We start from the raw sequence: 18,113 nt of genomic DNA on the forward strand, positions 1-18,113 counted from the left end.
AAAGCACAAAACTCTTTGTCAGGATCTTTGATTTATATATGGATTGATATCCAGTATATTATAGACACTGAATAATTACTTGTAGAATTAATTAATGGAATAAATAATTCTTTGGGCTTTTTTAGCAGATGTATATCAAACCATGTTTTGTTTTGTTTTGTTTTGTTTTTAGGGGGGGGTACTAGGGACTGAACTCAGGGGCACTTGGTCACTGAGCCATACCCCCAGCCCTACTTTGTATTTTATTTAGAGACAGTATCTCACTGAGTTGCTTAGTGCCTCATCATTGCTGAGGCTGGCTTTGAACTCACAGTTCTCCTTTCTCAGCCTCCCAAGTAACTGGGATTACAGGCGTGTGCTACTGTGCCTGACTCAAACCATGTTTTATTTAGTTGGAATACTTTATCTTTCTGAAAAGTGACTGAAAGTACTGATTGTGTCCATCCATCTCTAGATTTCTAAGAATCTACAACATAGTAATGGATCTACACTTTCAAGCTTTTTCACATCTCCCAAATATAGAAAATTCTGTTTTCTGTGGTACGCTGTATTTAACAGATAAAGTCAGAGACCAGTAACGTGTAGGCTTCAGCTGCCTCAGAACCTGTTTAGCTGCTCCATGACCGAAGTCACCAACATTTTATTCCACCTGTTATTTATTTCTGGACTCAGCATGTAAATTAAGGCTCTAAAACTAAATGTGTTCTTTATGGAAAAATACTTCCCAAATATAGTATGTACTAAAGACTGCTAATTTGTGTCCAATTATGCACATTTAATTCCTGGGATCCAGCTTTATTTTCCTTGAAGTTCTGCATAACTTCTGAAGAACTGAGCACTGATTGGAGAATTATTGATTTGATAAGTGTGGTAATATTCTAGTCTCTGTTTGCAAATTGTATCCTTTTATCCTGAGGTGGTATAGCAATTATTCTAATTCAATTAAACAAAGTGTCCTCCATTATTACTTGAAAAGAACATCACTGTAGAAATTTTGCCAGGACCACTTTATTCAAACTACTTCTTTTTGTGCATAATAACTGATAGGAAATACATTGCAATAGAGACTGGGAAACAAAGAAGACATTTTCTAAAATAAAAGCAAACTAAAGACACTTCCATTATTGTAATGTCAAAGGAATCAACACTTCCCTTCATGTTTGAAACCAAGTTTTCCATTTCTTTCCCTGAAAGAAAAAAAAAGTTATTCAGAGATGAAATGGAGTATAGAAAGACACAAATCCAGACCGGGTGAACTGGGAAAGGGCATTTACACTTCTTAAGCCTCGAGTAGGGGGTTTATAATATTGTTTTTTATATGAGAATTATCTGTAACATACATTAAATACTAACATCTTAATAGTTTCCCTGACTCATATCCCATTTACACAACCTAAAGGGGGCCTTCATGTGCTTACATAGCTGCTTTGCAGAATTCACAGAGATTTGGGTAAGTTTTCCCATCAGTGCCACACACTGGTTTGTCTGTCTTTGGGCAGGATTTTCCATCTGTAGCTGGTTTCTTCTCATAGTTGCTGCACAAAGCCTGTAATTTAAATGTCTTTATTTCATGAAAATGGCATTGATATCATTTGCTCTCTTTAAGAATTTAAAAAAATATTAGACTTATGTGCTTAGAAATCCTTCAAAGAGCTGAAGACCAAATGTAAACCTATTCTGCAGTCCTAGCACCTAGAGATACCTTCTGTTAGCATTTTGTTATTTTTCCTCCCATCTACCTCTTCTCTATGTATTATATTGCCATATGTATAAGATTAAAAATAGAACTACACTATATTTTCATTTATTCTTTATCACTTTCTTTTTCTTTTCTATTTTTCATATTCTAAAGACAAGGCTTTCTGGTATAATATTCCATCATAAAAATGTAACATGATTCATTTTACTTATAAACTATTATTATATTCTTCTCCTTTCTTTTTATACATTAATTTCGTGGAGATGACTGCTTCATATAGCTTTTGAATCAAAAGTTTACATTTGGTGAGGTGAAGATTTAATTTACTAGAAATATATGTATATATATATATATATATATATATATATATATATATATCACATTTTAAGAGAATATCAATGAAAGGTAACAAAAAGTGAAAAATGTTGAATTTAAAATATATATAAATATATAAATTTATATATATATAAATATATAAGTTTATATATATAAATATATAAGTTATATATATAAATATATATAAGTATATATATCTATATATCTATATCTATCTATCTATCTATCTATATATATATATATTAGTTTGTATTCTCTCTTTTTAAACATCACTTAATTTCCAAATACTTATCTGCTCCTTTTTTGTTTAGAACACTCTTTATTTTTATTGTATAAATCCATAAATAAATAAGGTTAATGTATTCACTATTTGCTCAGCAAATGCTGAGAATCCACTGAGTGCCACTACTTTGAATTTCTAAGGCAGTATAATCAATGCTCTGATTGAAATCCTACAGCTAAATTTTTCCTCAAGGAAGTAGCTGTTGCCTTAAAAAGAAGGAAGGATCTGGAAAAGACAAAAATAACCATATGTTATCTTAAATTAGATCTTTGGGGGAATTTGAACAAGATGATAAATAAGTGAATTGTTACATATCAGTATAAATTCCCTAATGTTGGTGCTTGTATTAAGGTTATATATAAAGTTAAGGAAGCTAAGTAAAGGATATATGCTATTGTTTGAACTATTTTTACCCCTTTTTTATAAGTCAAATTACTTCAAAGAAAAGACTCAAAGGCAAGCTTTTTTTTAAAAAAAATAAAGCTAAAAAAATCAGCCAATTTTAGATTTCTTCATCAACATATTTTAAACAATGTTTGTAGTACCTGTGCAGATAAAAAAAGACACATACCAAAATTTTTATAGCAGGCTGATTTTCAGAAAATGGAAGTGATATTGCATTTCACATCTGATAGTTTTCTTGAATACTCTAACATTTACTTATTCTTTAGTCATCCTTAAATTTATCTATGCATCAATCCAGCAATGAATTTATTGAGTTAGTGCTATGATTAAAAAGCATGAGGGTTAAAAAATGAAAGAAAATTCTGACTTTAAATAGCTCACATTTTAAGAGAGAATACCAATGAAGTGTAACAAAGGTGATAAATGTTAAATTTAAAATATTAATACTTTAATAGACATACAAATGGCAAAGCAATCCTTCATTGCTGGAGACAACAACAAAATAGAAGTTATTTTTTTCTTAGGTCATTTCCATAGTTGCAGGACACATGAAGTTCCTTCTAAGTGAGAAAATAGCAGAGTTTTCCATGGAGGTGCAGACAGTGTTGGTAGATATCTTCCAGAATGAGCAATATTAGCAGTGTGGTTTAAACTTCAGGTCATCATTGAATAGCAAATGAATGAGGTTAAACAAGGAGATTGACAACAGATGGGCTAGGCAAAATAATTTGGATATTATCTTTATAAGAGGAAAAAATCTATAATTTACAAGTAAGAGCTTCATGTACAGATAAAGTGTTAGGAAAAAATGTTCTCTAGTGCCACTGTGGAGCTATAGAGAGCATTTATTGAATGAATTAATCTTTTTAAAAAGTGTTAGATTTGTTTTTCTTTCTGTACATATTTAAAACATTTGACATTCAATTAGAAAAGCAAAATAAATATAACTTGGCCATTTAGATGAAACCATTAAATTTACAGTTTAATAATAATTTACTTTTCTTTAGCATTTATTGTAAACTAAACATTCCTCCATAGGCTTTCCGTACATTAGCTCATATGCTTATTATGAATTAAATGCTATTAGTAGCTGAGTTTTATTGATAAAGAAATGGAGGAGAAAGGTAAAATAAGTTCTTAAAAAATCAAACACTAACTAAGTAACAGGGCTAGAATAAGAACTGAATATTCTTTACTTCAAAGTCCATTTTTTCAAAAATAAACTACATTTCTTCATGAAGTATGTTTTTAATATATATATATATATATATATATATATATATATATAGGCATATATAATTTAAAAATATTAACTATATTTTTATTAACATAGTCTCCTCATTACCCTCTCAAGAATGTGTTGTCTATTATTAATTGCAAGTTTTATGAGGGGTTTCAATATGTATGAATCTGGAAACTATGTACTTTGTTTTCAAATCTGCTAAGAGAAATTTAGATCTGTGATTACCAAATTTTCATGTATATAAAAAATGTCAGGGAACTTTTTGAAATGCAGATTCATGAGCCTTCCTTCCTTAGAGATCCCGTTCAGTCCATATGTCTAAAACCTACGTGTGGGGATCAGGAATGTGTGTTTACCAAGCATTGATTTTTTGACTTTTATGCACATGGTACTAATATCTAGAGTGACTATGTCCTCTAGGTTACCAGAGAAGATCCCAGTTTATGATGACCTTCTTGCTATAACTATGCTAAGTACAATTTTCACTCTCAAAATTATCCTGATTTGAAAAATAAATGCCTCTTGCCTCACCCTTTTATAGACTACACTGTGATTATAGAGGCTTTGAGTGTAAAATCCTTGCATGTAAATGTGTTATCTGGCCCTTTGGAGAAAACAGGAAGTGATTTTCAAGTCTTTTTCCTCTGTTGAGGAATGTGCATCTATACCAGTGGTGATACTGTTGAAAACCATGTGTCCTGGGCTGGACTATCATCCCAACTTCTCACCAGGCTGGCCATGTGAGCTCAGAAGATCAGGGGAAGCAGCCACAGTGCTTCCCCATCTAGGGTCACCCTTGTATAAGACCTGTGATAAGAAAGGGCTTGTGTGAGAGAGAAGCACATACCTGATAGCCCTTGTGGCTCACAGCCTCTGCAAAGAGAAAACAGGCACTGATAAATCACAGTGAATCAGAGTTCCAGGATTTTACAGTTAAAATAAATCTCAGAGATCTTCCATTACTTCTCTTTTGCTTTATGAATGAAGAACTGATTATATTTTGTGCTTTTATGAGTATATCAAAATGAATCCTACAATGATGTATAACTTAAAAAAAAAACAACAAAAAACAAAATAAAATAACAACAACAACAAAAAGGAACTGAGACCCAGGAAGAGAGAAAACCTGCACCAAGACACACTGCTTGTTAACTTCATGACTGAACGAGAGGCCACATTGTAACCTATCAGTACAAAGCTCTCTTTACTGTGTTTGCTTTCTGTGTGGCTTTTATACAAACATATTTCTCACATCTCTAATGCTTGACTTACAATGAGGCTATACTTGGAGAAATGAAGACACACTCCTCAGAATCTTTCTAGTAAGTATGTACCTCCTTAGAGATGCTAGAAAGATACTGAAGATTCCAAAACCAAAGCCGTTTGATAAACATATAGACAAGGCAACAGGTAAACAAGATAATACAAATAATTTTGAAATCACTAAAAAGAATCAGAGGATTTACACCATTGCCACTAACACCATTCTACCATCTACTGGGGGATTTCTATATTTAAGTACTGCATGAAATCTTGCATGTGTTAAGTCATACAATCCCATTTTTAAAGTCAAGGAACCTGAGCTTTGGGTCAAGTGACTTGGCACCTTGTAAATGTAGAGCCAGGAATCAAACCCAAAACTTACAGCATATAAATTTTATATGTATCATTAGCATGTGATGAATAGTAGTTAGAGTAAGGAAGTGACTTGTTCAGTATTAATGAAAGAGATAGACACAAAGGAAGATTTAAAAGCAAAATCTTAGAATTCCAGTCCTGGTTGCTTTCCACTATATTACACACACCTTTCTCTCTCTTCTCTCTCTCATCTCCCTAATCATCTGTATCTCTTCTTTTTGCTTATCTAGAGGTAAGAATGACTCAGTTTTCTGTAAAATGTCTTGAACATTCTAACACTATTATCACTAGATAATAATTTTTAAAAGGTGACTTTAGATGAGATTCCTAATTTTAACATAAAATCCTCCCTGAAGAATGAAGCTTATTTGTAACCTTATGCTGTTAATTGTGGCCTTTTGAGGAGAACACAATTGGCTTAGGATTCCCAAAGTAGCCCTCTGGGGTCCATTAGTACAGACTTTTTGGCTCATGGGATGTGATTTTTTCTTCTTCTTCTTTTTTTTTTTTTTTTTTAAGAATTTGATAAAATTATTTCTTGTATAGAATTAAAGAGAAAATAATAGTAGCTAACTTGTGCATTAAAGTCCCTTCTAAATCAAAAGTATGACAGGTAATCACCATTATTAATCAACTTTATCATCATCATCATCATTCTCATCATCAACAACAAAAACATCCCATCATAACTGCTGACATTGACAGTCTGGTCCAGAATTCCTTATGTACATACATGCTGACATTGACAGTCTGGTCCAGAATTCCTTATGTACATACATGAAATATACAACTCACCTGTGAAAAGGAACAAGCAGGCCAGGCTGACCAAAAGCAGAAAAGTACCTGATAGCTTCATGGTCAATGAGATCTGAAAGTTCTGTAGGAAATAGGCTAATAGAGTTCAGCACTGTGGGTGTTCTACAGGATGTATTTATAAGTGGATCCATATGCATAAATTTAAGGACCTATACATTTGTCAGTCACATCCTCCACCCTGATTATGTAATCTATTTCTCAAAAGAAGAGAGACACTGTAAACCAAAGAAGCTTGTTTCAGTTCTTTTTCAAACAGTCAGAAACAATGGTCAAAATTATGTTCAGGGAGAATGAAATGTACTACAAATAACACACCCAGAATTTTCTCTGTTCAGCACACAGTGATAATTGCAATCAAGTCACTACCTTTCAATTTTTATATTTTGGACCTGCCTCTAGCACAGCCTTGGGGCCCCAAAGCTTTCGTGTAGCCATGACCTGCGGGATGTTTGAACAATTTGTGCATAATGTTAATAAGATTTGATGTCACAACTACTAGGAAAATAAAAATGCTGATGTGAGGGATTTTGAGGACAAGGAATTTATTAAGCAGAGTAAGAGTATATCCCAAATAGTAACTGAAGTAGAAACTCTAGGCAAGGGGATAGAATATGAATTAAAGGATTATTTCTCCCAGTCTCTTTTCTTAGGCAGTAAATGCATGGGAGCACCTAATTACTATTTTTATTTTAACAAGTATTATACAGGTGGCTTTTGCATATATGCCACCCACACACTTTTTTTCCCCTCATTCTCAAATACATTATTCATTCCTTACTTAAGGGCTCTTGCTCTTAGTATTTCATCTGCCAGAAATAAACTCCAGAAATTTGAATGGATGGTTTCTTCTTTCTAGAAATATGAGTTCAAATGTTATTTGTTCTGTAAAGCTTTTTCTTACCATTCAAAATACTCCCACCCTAAATACGGTCACTGTCTTCAAAATGATTTTCAATATCTAAAATTATCTTTTACTTTTAATTATTTACTTGAAATAAAAAAAATAAACCTTCACATACATGAATATGCACACGAATGCAGGCACATATGTGCTAGAATGCAAGCTTGTGAATTTTTTTCTCTGCTGTGCCAACAGGCTCAGAACAATGTCTGGCACACACAGGCACATAAACACCATTTTATTTTGCAAAAGTGAGCCAATAAAAATTCCTTCCTCCCTTCAAAAATAATAATTGAGCACTGATTAATTTCAGGTGTTACTCGATGTTGAAAATATGGTGACAACAAAGACATATTCATAGTGCTTACATTCTTCACTCCTAAACACTTGAAGGTGGAACCTACTAGGAACTTTGTTATATTTTGTGAATTTAAACACGAATATGAGACACTCCCAATTAAACAGGAGAAGAAATCAAGTTGATTAAAGCTATATGAAGATACTCAGGCAAGCTCCAAGGAGAGCATATTCACATATATTCAGCTGAAATTAATGTGGGGAAATGGCAGAGAAGAGGTGCTCATGATCAGGCTTCACAGAGAACTTGGTCCTCAGAGTCATTAAAAGGTACTGAGAGGTACATAAAGGGACAATAGGTATTCCAAGGTAAATAGTACAGAAGAAAGAAAATAAGAACAAATGTGCTTTGTTGTTGTTGTTGTTGTTGTTGTTTTTAAGAGTAAAGTTTAGATTCAAATGCAAAGGTGGATCTTAAAGTAAAATTTACAGGATATGATAAGAACTTCCATGTTTCTTGTATTCAGGATCCATTAAGATCCATAGATGTCATTGTTCCAAATGAATTTCATGATTGCTTTTTCTATTTCTGTGAAGAATGTCATTGAATCTTTATAGAAATTTATTATCTTTAAAGGAATTTTATTAAATCTGTATAGTGATTTTGGTAGTATGGCCATTTTGACACTAATTCTGTCCATCTAGGAACACGGGATATCGTTCTATTTTCTGAGTTCCCCTTCAATTTCTTTCTTTAGTGTTCTGTAGTTTTTATTATAGAGGTCTTTCACTTCTTTTGTTAGGTTGATTCCCAAATAATTTTTTTGAGGCTATTGTCAAGGTAAAAGTTTTCCTGATTTCTCTTACATCCTAGGTTTACAGAAATGCAATTGATTTATTGGTGTTGATTGAAACCCTGCTACTTTGCTGAATTTATTTACAAGTGCTATAAGCTTTCTAATAGAGATTTTTGGGTCTTCTAAATATAAAATCATGTCATCCACAAATAGGGATGGTTTTAGTTCTTTTTTTTTTCTATTTGTATCCCTTTAATTTCTTCCTATTGTGTGATTGGTCAGGCTAGAATTTTGAGGTCTGTGTTGAATAGGAGTGGTAAAAAAGGGCATCCCTGTTTTGTTCCAGTTTTTAGAAGGAATGCTTTCAATTTTTTTCCATTTAGAATTATGTTGACCTTGGGTGTACTGTACATAGCTTTTACAGTGTTAAGGTATGTTCTTACTATGAAAGTAATACAGGAGGCATCACAATACCAAACCTTAAAGTATACTTCAGAGCTATAGTGACAAAAACAGTAGGTATTGGCACCAAAACTGTCATAAGACCAATGGAACAGAGGACACTAAGACACATCCACATAAATTCAGTTATCTTATCCTAGGCAAAGGCACCATAAACATATATTGGAGAAAAGATAGACTCTTCAACATGTTTCTAGGAAAACTGGGAATCTATGTGTAACATGTAAATTGAACTTCTATATATCACCCTGCACAAAACTCAGCTCTAAGTGGATCAAGGACTTAGGCATTAGACCAGAGATCCTATGCCTTCTAGAAGAAAAATTAGGCCCAACTCTATCATGTTGGCTTAGGTACAGACTTCCTCAATATGACTCCTAAAGCGCAGGAAGTAAATTCAAGAATCAATAAATGGAATGGAATCAAACTGAAAAGTTTATTCACAGCAAATGAAACAATTAAGAACATGAACAGAAATCCTACAGAATAGGAGAAAATCTTCACCACTAGTACCTCAGGTAAGGCATTAATTTCCAGGATATACAGAGAACTCAAAAAACTTAACACCAGAAAAATAAATAACCAATCAATAAATTGGCAAAGGGACTGAACAAACACTTCACAGAAGAAGAATATGAATAGTCAAAAATATAGAAAAAAATGTTCAACATATTTAGCAATTAGAGAAATGCAAATTAAAATTACAATCAAGTCAGAATGGCAGGTATAAAGAATATAAGTAACAAAAAATATTGGCAAGGATGTAGGAAGAAAGGGTGCTCTCATACATTGTTGGTGGGATTGCAAATTGGTGTAACTACAATAAAAAGCAGTATGGAGATTTCTTAGGAAACTTGTAATGGAACTACCATTTGATGCAGTTATCCCACTCTTCATTTTATACCTAAAGGACCTTTAAACAGCATACTGATGCAGCAACATTAATGTTTATTGCAGCTCAACTCACAGTAGTTAAGCTATGGAAACAACCTAAGTGTCCTTCAATGGATGAATGAATAAAGAAAATGTAATATAGATACACAATGGAATATTACTCAATCATAAATAAGAATGAAATAATGGCATTTGGCAGTAAATGGATGGAGCTGAAGAGTACTGTGCTAAGTGAAATAAGCCAATTTCAAAAAACCAATGGCTGAATGTTCTCTCTATTGGAGAGGGGAATAATAGAAATCCATTGAATTAGACAAAGGCAAAAAAAAGGAAAGTATGGGGGAAGGAAAATAGAAAGACAGCAGAATTGATAAAATAAAATTTTCCTAGCCTTATATTTGTATACATGACCAGGATAACTCAGTAAAAACCACAAGAATGGGATCCTAAATAGAATCAGTTAAATATTATGTATGTATAATTTGTAAAAATGCATTCTACTGTCATGAATAACTAAAAACAACAAATAAAAATAAAAAATAGAGAAAATTCTCAGAAAGCTTTTAGAAAAATGATCCATAGATCTCTGGGATTAGAGATTTTATCAAATTTGAAAAATTTTTAACTGCTGCTTTTTCAAACATTTGCATCTCAGCATCACCATTCCAGTCTGTATGAAGTGCCTCACAACTCACTGAGATTATCTGCATCCCTTTTTTTGTATTTTTACTCTGTATTTTATGTCTATTTATTTATAATACAGTGTCTCCAAGTTTGCACATCTTTTTTTTCTGCAGCATTTAATTGGCTGATAGCACCATATGGTATACTCTCCTTTTCAATCATAGTGATCTTTTATCTTTAGAAACATGCTTGCATTGTTTTCTTCATTTCTTCCTTGGATTTGCTAAATAAACTCTCCTACTTTCTTGAACATATAGGATAACTGATTTAATAAACTTTTTATAATTTATATGACTGATGTTTTATTCCAGATTATGAATGATACTTTTCTGCTTCTTTGGATACCAGGCACTGGTTATACTCATTGGTTATTTTGTTGGTCTTTGGGTAGTTTTGTAATTTCCACAAATAAGCTTCATCTGTCTTTAAATGCACTTAATTTAAATTAAATTAAATTACTTAAAGTAGCTCATTAAAAAAATATTTACTTGTTTAAGATTGGCTTTAAATCTTTGCTAAATCTCACCAAAACAGCCTTTGGGCTAGGACCAATTTTAATCCACTTCAGAGACAAGGCTCCTGTGAACACTTTTCCACATGCTGTGCCTTTTGATGCTTTCCACTGTTTCCACTCTAAATAATGTGGCCTTAAAACATTTTCAGTCTCCGGTGAGGACCAGGGATTACCCTCAGCGTGCTCCACTGTGGGTCTTCTCATGGCCCCATGCAATTTCTTGGCACACACCCAGTGATCATCACCCAGCTGAAGTCTAGAGGGTGTTGCTCTGCAGACCTCCTGAGAGGTCTGCCACTTTGTCCTGTGAACTCCATTACCCTGTCCTCCCTTGATGGCGACTACGGAGACTCTGCTCAGGTCTCCTTTCCTGTGCTTTCTACCTGGATACTCTCCAGGAGGCTGACTGGTGCCATCTGAGGACTCACCTCATTTCTTTCCTCCTCAAGGATCCTGGGCTTAAAGTTCAATGAATTAAAAACATTATGTCATAGATTTGTCTAGTTTATTGGTTATTCCAGGGGGAAGTGTGAATCCAATTCCTCTGACAGCATTTTGGTCAGGATGAGAACTCATTGCTAAAGATTTTGTATTATTCTTACTCTAAACCTAAGGTTTATTAAATACAAGAGTAACATGTTTAAAAATAATTATAAAGGCCACTTCTTCTACTTTGTGGAAAACAGTTTAAAGGGGTTAAGAGTTGTGGGCACTGGAGTGTTGTGTAAGTGTTCAATTTAATGTCTTGTGTCCTGGACTGCTGGACTGACATTAAATATCCATTCCCAGAACTCATCTTGTCTAACTTACTGCATCTCATATCAGTATCTACAATACTTCAGTCTTATTATTATTATTAATTTTAACCTTTAAAAATGCCCCAAGAAAGTTTTTGGCTTTCATATAAAGGTCAATATTTATAGGCCTCACTTATTCAGGACAGAGAATTAGCTGCTAGTTCAGTTTTGCAAGATCTTGCCAGTAGTCAGAGATGTTACTCCATTGGTTTTCTCATTGGTTTTCAAAGGTAGAGAAATGGTTAAATTAGGGATAAGATTAAATCTTCCATTATATAAGAGAGAGAGAGAAAAAAGAAAGTTTTGGGTTCTCAAATTGGCTATTCATATGACTTCTCAGTAGTTTAAAAAATTATATGAGAGCCCAGACCAGAGGAGGAAGCCCGGCACAAGCTCAGCCCAGACGGGAGGAGGAAACCCGGCCCCGCCCCGAGTGCTAGTCCGGAGGAAGCCCATCAACCCTTAAAACCCATCAAAGGGGGTGTGGCTACCAGCACGGTTGGTTCTGCGGCTGATCCAGGTACCTGGTTTCCAACTCCCCCACCCTTAGCTAAGATAACTCAAAATATTTCCCACAAGCTTTTGGGGGTTGTAACTATCAATGCAAAACAACAATTGTATAGGCACCTGGTTTCTACCTCAGAGACTAGAAGATACAGGTGGGAAGCTCATGTTCTTTCACACTGGCTATACCCACCACCTTGAACACAGAGGCTCAAGCTAGGAATAGACAACTCTACCTTCTGGAAGCAAGGAAAACAGTGTTCTGAGAGACTTTTTTTTTCTTTTTCTCTCTTTTCTTCTCTATCTTCCACAACTTCAACATATGTGAAACCAAGAACTGTGCATGAACAACTGAATTACCAAAGTAATATAATATAGAGGAATTGCATATACCCCACCTTCCCCCAATTTTTTTCTTTATTTATATCTTACTTTCCTTTTCCTTCTCTCTTATTTCTCTTTTCTTCCTTGTTATTTTTTTTCATTTCTTCATTCGTATTCCCTATATCCCACTTTCAATCTCCTAACTTTTGCTATCTATACATAGGGTAGCTATCTAAATACAGATAGGAGGTTGAGTCTATACATTCTTCCATAAATTACCAGTCTAATGGTTAGAGTTCTCCAAAGGTGCTAAGTTAGTTTAACCTCATACCCTCACTCCTTTCCCTCTAAGTATAACATCCTTCGTCTGAAATTAAGTTTTCTATATGCCACCAGATATGGTATGCCTTTTATGAAACTAATGACTATATTCTTAGATAATAATTAAAACCAATATCTATAGACTTAGAATCTAACTATAAATGTATTAATAAAGAAAACTTGTGCTTAGATGATTTACTGTTGATATTGGGAACTGTTAACATTGTCTTTCTCCTCAAAAGAGGGACTTTGGAGCTATACAAGAACAATAAAAATATACAAGGGGAAAACCATTAACACAACAGTTTCACAAAGCTAGAAAGAATCATGAGCAGTATGAAAAGACAAGGAAAGAAAGGACCACAAACAATACAGGTCAATTCAACATTAGATGAGGTAATATCTGCAGCTGATGGAATGTCAGACAAAGAGTTCAGGATATACATGCTTCAGATGATCTGGAGTCTCAAGGAAGACATTATACAGCAAATTCAGACAATGAAAGATTATTTTGACAATGAATTACATAAACAAATCCAAGAAGCAAAAGATCAACTCTATAGGGAGATAGAGGATATAACAAACAAACAAACAGAAATCCTGGAAATGCAGGAAACAATAAACCAAATTAAAAACTCAAATGAGAATATTACCAGCAGAGTAGAACACTTAGAAGATAGAACTTCAGACAAGGAAGACAAAGTTTTTCAACTTGAAAAGAATATAGACAGCTCACCGAGAATGTTAAGAAATCATGAGCAGAACATCCAAGAATTATGGGATAACATAAAGAAACCAAACTAAAGAGTTATTGGGATACAAGAGGATATAGAGGTCCAAACTAAGGGAATGAGCAATCTATTCCATGAAATAATACTAGAAAACTTCCCAGACTTAAAGAATGAAAAAGAAATCCAAATACTAGAAGCCCACAGGACACCGAATGTACAAAATCATAAGAGATCCACACCAAGACACATAATAATGAAGATGCCCAACATACAGAATAAGGAGAGAATCTTAAAAGCCACAAGAGAGAGGAAGCAGATTACATTTAGGGGTAAACCAATCAGGATAACTGCTGATCTTTCAACACAGACTCTGAAAGCTAGAAGATCCTGGAACAACATATTTCAAAGGCTGAAAGAAAAAGGGTTTCAACCAAGAATCATGTATCCAGCAAAATTAAGCTTCAGGATTGAAGATGAAATAAAAATACTCCACGATAAACAAAAGTTAAAAGAATTTGCAGCTAGAAAACCAGCTCTTCAAAACATCCTTGGCAAAACATTACAGGAAGAGGAAATGAAAAATAACAATGAAAACCAACAGCGGGAGGTAGTACAGTAAAGAAAAAACTAATCATAGAGGAAAAACAAATCATGTTAAGTAACATACATAATCAAATATGGCTAGAAATACAAACCATATCTCAATAGTAACTCTAAATGTTAATGGCTTAAATGCACCAATCAAAAGACATAGGCTAGTAGAATGGATTAAAAAAAAAGATCCAACAATATGCTGCTTACAGGAGACTTATCTGATAGGAAAAGACATACACAGACTGAAGGTGAAAGGTTGGGATAAATCATACCACTCATATGGACCCTGGAAGCAAGCAGGGGTGTCCATACTTGTATCAAATAAAATTGACTTCAAGCCAAAGTTAATCAAAAGGGATAAACAAGGACACTACATACTGCTCAATGGAACCATACACCAACAAGACTTGACGATCATTAATATATATGCCCCAAACAATGGTGCAGCTACATTCATCAAACAAACTCTTCTCAAGTTCAAGAGTCAAATAGACCACAACACAATATTCATGGGAGATTTTAACACACCTCTCTCACCACTGGACAGATCTTCCAAACAAAAGTTGAATAAAGAAACCATAGAGCTCAATAATACAATTAATAACTTAGACTTAATTGATATATACAGAATATACCACCCAACATCAAGAGGATACACTTTCTTCTCAGCAGCACATTGATCCTTCTCAAAAATAGACCATATATTATGTCACAGGGCAAATCTTAGCAATTACAAAGGAGTAGAGATACTACCATGCATTTTATCTGATCATAATGGAATGAAATTGGAAATCAATAATAAAATGAGAAAGAAAAAATCCTACATCACATGGAGATTAAACAATATGCTACTGAATGAACAAAGGGTTACTGAAGACATCAAAGAGGAAATTAAAAAATTCTTAGGGGTAAATGAAAACTCAGACACAACATATCGAAATCACTGGGACACTATGAAAGCAGTACTAAGAGGAAAATTCATTTCATGGAGTTAATTCCTTAAAAGAAGGAAAAGCCAACAAATAAATGACCTCACACTACACCTTGAAGCCTTAGAAAAAGAAGAACAAATCAGCAGCAAATACAGTAGAAGGCAAGAAATAATTAAAATCAGAGCTGAAATCAATGAAATCAAAACAAAAGAAACAATCGAAAAAATTGAGGAAACTAAAAGTTGGTTCTTTGAAAAAATAAATAAGATTGATAGACCACTAGCCACGCTAACAAAGAGAAGAAGAGAGAGAACCCAAATCACTAGCTTATGGGATGAAAAAGGCAATATCACAACAGACAATTCAGAAATACAGAAGATAATTAGAAATTATTTTGTAACACTATACTCTAATAAAATAGAAGATAGTGAAGGCATAGATAAATTCCTTAAGACATATGAGCTACCCAGATTAAGTCAGGAGGATATAAACAACCTAAACTGACCAATATCAAGTGAGGAAATAGAAGAAGCCATCAAAAGACTACCAACTAAGAAAAGCCCAGGACCAGATGGATATACAGCAGAGTTTTACAAGAACTTTAAAGAAGAACTAATACCAATACTCTAGAATCTATTTCAGGAGATAGAAAAAGAGGGAGAACTTCCAAATTCATTCTATGAGGCCAATATCACCCTGATTCCCAAACCAGATAAAGACACCTCAAAGAAAGAAAACTACCAATATCCCCTAATGAATTTAGATGCAAAAATCCTCAATAAAATTCTGGCAATACAAAAACATATCAAAATGATCATGCACCATAATCAAGTAGGATTCATCCCTAGGATGCAAGGCTGGTTCAATATATGGAAATCAATAAACGTTATTCACCACATCAATAGACTTAAAGATAAGAACCATATGATCATCTCGATAGACTCAGAAAAAGCATTCCACAAAGAACAGCATCCCTTTATGTTCAAAACACTAGAAAAACTAGGGATAACAGGAACTTACCTCAACATTGTAAAAGCTATCTATGCTAAGCCTCAGGCTAGCATCATTCTAAATGGAGAAAAAGTGAAGGTATTCCCTCTAAAATCTCAAACAAGACAGGGATGCCCTTTCTCACCACTTATATTCAATATAGTTCTCTAAATACTGGCCAGAGCAATTAGACAGACAAAAGAAATTAAAGGCAAAATAAAAAGATAGGAAAAGAAGAACTTAAATTATCACTATTTGCGGATGATATGATCCTATACCTAGAAGACCCAAAAGAGTCTACAAAGAAACTATTAGAGCTTATAAATGAATTCAGCAAAGTGGCAGGGTATAAAATAAACACACATAAATCAAAGGCATTTCTGTATATCAGTGACAAAACTTCTGAAATGGAAATGAGAAAAACTACCCCATTCACAATATCTTCAAAAAAAAATAAAATAAAATACTTGGGAATCAACCTAATAAAAGAGGTGAAAGATTTATTCAATGAAAACTACAGAACCCTAAAGAGAGAAATAGAAGAAGATCTTAGAAGATGGAAAAATATACCCTGTTCATGGATGGATAGGCAGAATTAACATCATCAAAATGGCAATATTACCAAAAGTTCTCTATAGGTTCAATGCAATGCCAATCAAAATCCCAACAGCATTTCTTGTAGAAATAGATAAAGCAATCATGAAATTCATATGGAAAAATAAATGACCCAGAATAGCAAAAGCAATTAAACAATAATAAAAGCAATTGTTATACTAAATTACATATAAGAGGTTGTGAGTGGAATGGGAAAATAAACAAGGTGAGAAATGAAAAAAAAAAAAAAAAGAAAGAAAAGCAATTCTAAGCAGGAAGTGTGAATCAGGAGGTATAGCGATACCAGATTTCAAAATGTACTACAGAGCAATAGTAACAAAAACAGCATGGTACTGGTACCAAAACAGGTGGGTGGACCAATGGTACAGAATAGAGGACACAGAGACCAATCCACAAAATTACAACTATCTTATATTCGATGAAGGGGCTAAAAGCATGCAATGGAGGAAGGATAGCATCTTCAACAAATGGTGCTGGGAAAACTGGAAATCCATATGGCTCCAAATTCCTTAATAGGACACCCATAGCACAAGAGTTAAAAACCAGAATCAACAAATGGGACTTACTCTAACTAAAAAGTTTTTTCTCAGCAAGAGAAACAATAAGAGAGGTAAATAGGGAGCCTACATCCTGAGAACAAATCTTTACTCCTCACACTTCAGATAGAGCCCTAATATCCAGAGTATACAAAGAACTCAAAAAATTAAACAATAAGAAAACAAATAACCCTACCAACAAATGGGCCAAGGACCTGAACAGACACTTCTCAGAGGAGGACATACAATCAATCAACAAGTACATGAAAAATGCTCACCATCTCTAGCAGTCAGAGAACTGCAAATCAAAACCACCCTAAGATACCATCTCACTTCAGTAAGATTGGCAGCCATTAGGAAGTCAAACAACAAGTGCTGGCGAGGATGTGAGGAAAAGGGTATACTTGTACATTGCTGGTGGGACTGAAAATTGGTGCAGCCAATTTGGAAAGCAGTATGGGGATTCCTGGGAAAGCTGGGAATGGAACCACCATTTGACCCAGCTATTGGCCTTCTCGGACTATTCCCTGAAGACCTTAAAAGAGCGTACTATAGGGATACTGCTACATTGATGTTCATAGCAGCACAATTCACAATAGCTAGACCGTGGAACCAACCTAGATGCCCTTCAATAGATAAATGGATAAAAAAAAAAATGTGGCATTTATACACAAGGGAGTATTACTCAGCACTAAAAAAATGACAAAATCATGGCATTTGCAGGGAAATGGATGGCATTAGAGCAGATTATGCTAAGTGAAGCTAGCCAATCCCTAAAAAACAATGCCAAATGTCTTCTT

The 18,113-nt window shown here is 34.0% G+C and overlaps 1 protein-coding gene across 1 annotated transcript; it reads right to left on the reverse strand.

Moving 5' to 3' along the window:
• Nucleotides 1-1,141: 1,141 nt before the first annotated feature.
• On the reverse strand, nucleotides 1,142-6,460 carry LOC143399301 (serine protease inhibitor Kazal-type 12-like). Its single transcript, XM_076856014.2, has 4 exons — nucleotides 6,400-6,460; nucleotides 4,814-4,839; nucleotides 1,419-1,546; nucleotides 1,142-1,187 (listed from the first exon to the last, which is right to left on the reverse strand). Exons 1-4 carry the CDS (start codon nucleotides 6,458-6,460, stop codon nucleotides 1,142-1,144), a joined length of 261 nt encoding a protein of 86 aa, XP_076712129.2.
• Nucleotides 6,461-18,113: the final 11,653 nt, after the last annotated feature.

This window comes from Callospermophilus lateralis, chromosome 5 (genome assembly GCF_048772815.1).
Source record: "Callospermophilus lateralis isolate mCalLat2 chromosome 5, mCalLat2.hap1, whole genome shotgun sequence".
In the NCBI taxonomy this organism is placed as follows: Eukaryota; Metazoa; Chordata; class Mammalia; order Rodentia; family Sciuridae; genus Callospermophilus; species Callospermophilus lateralis.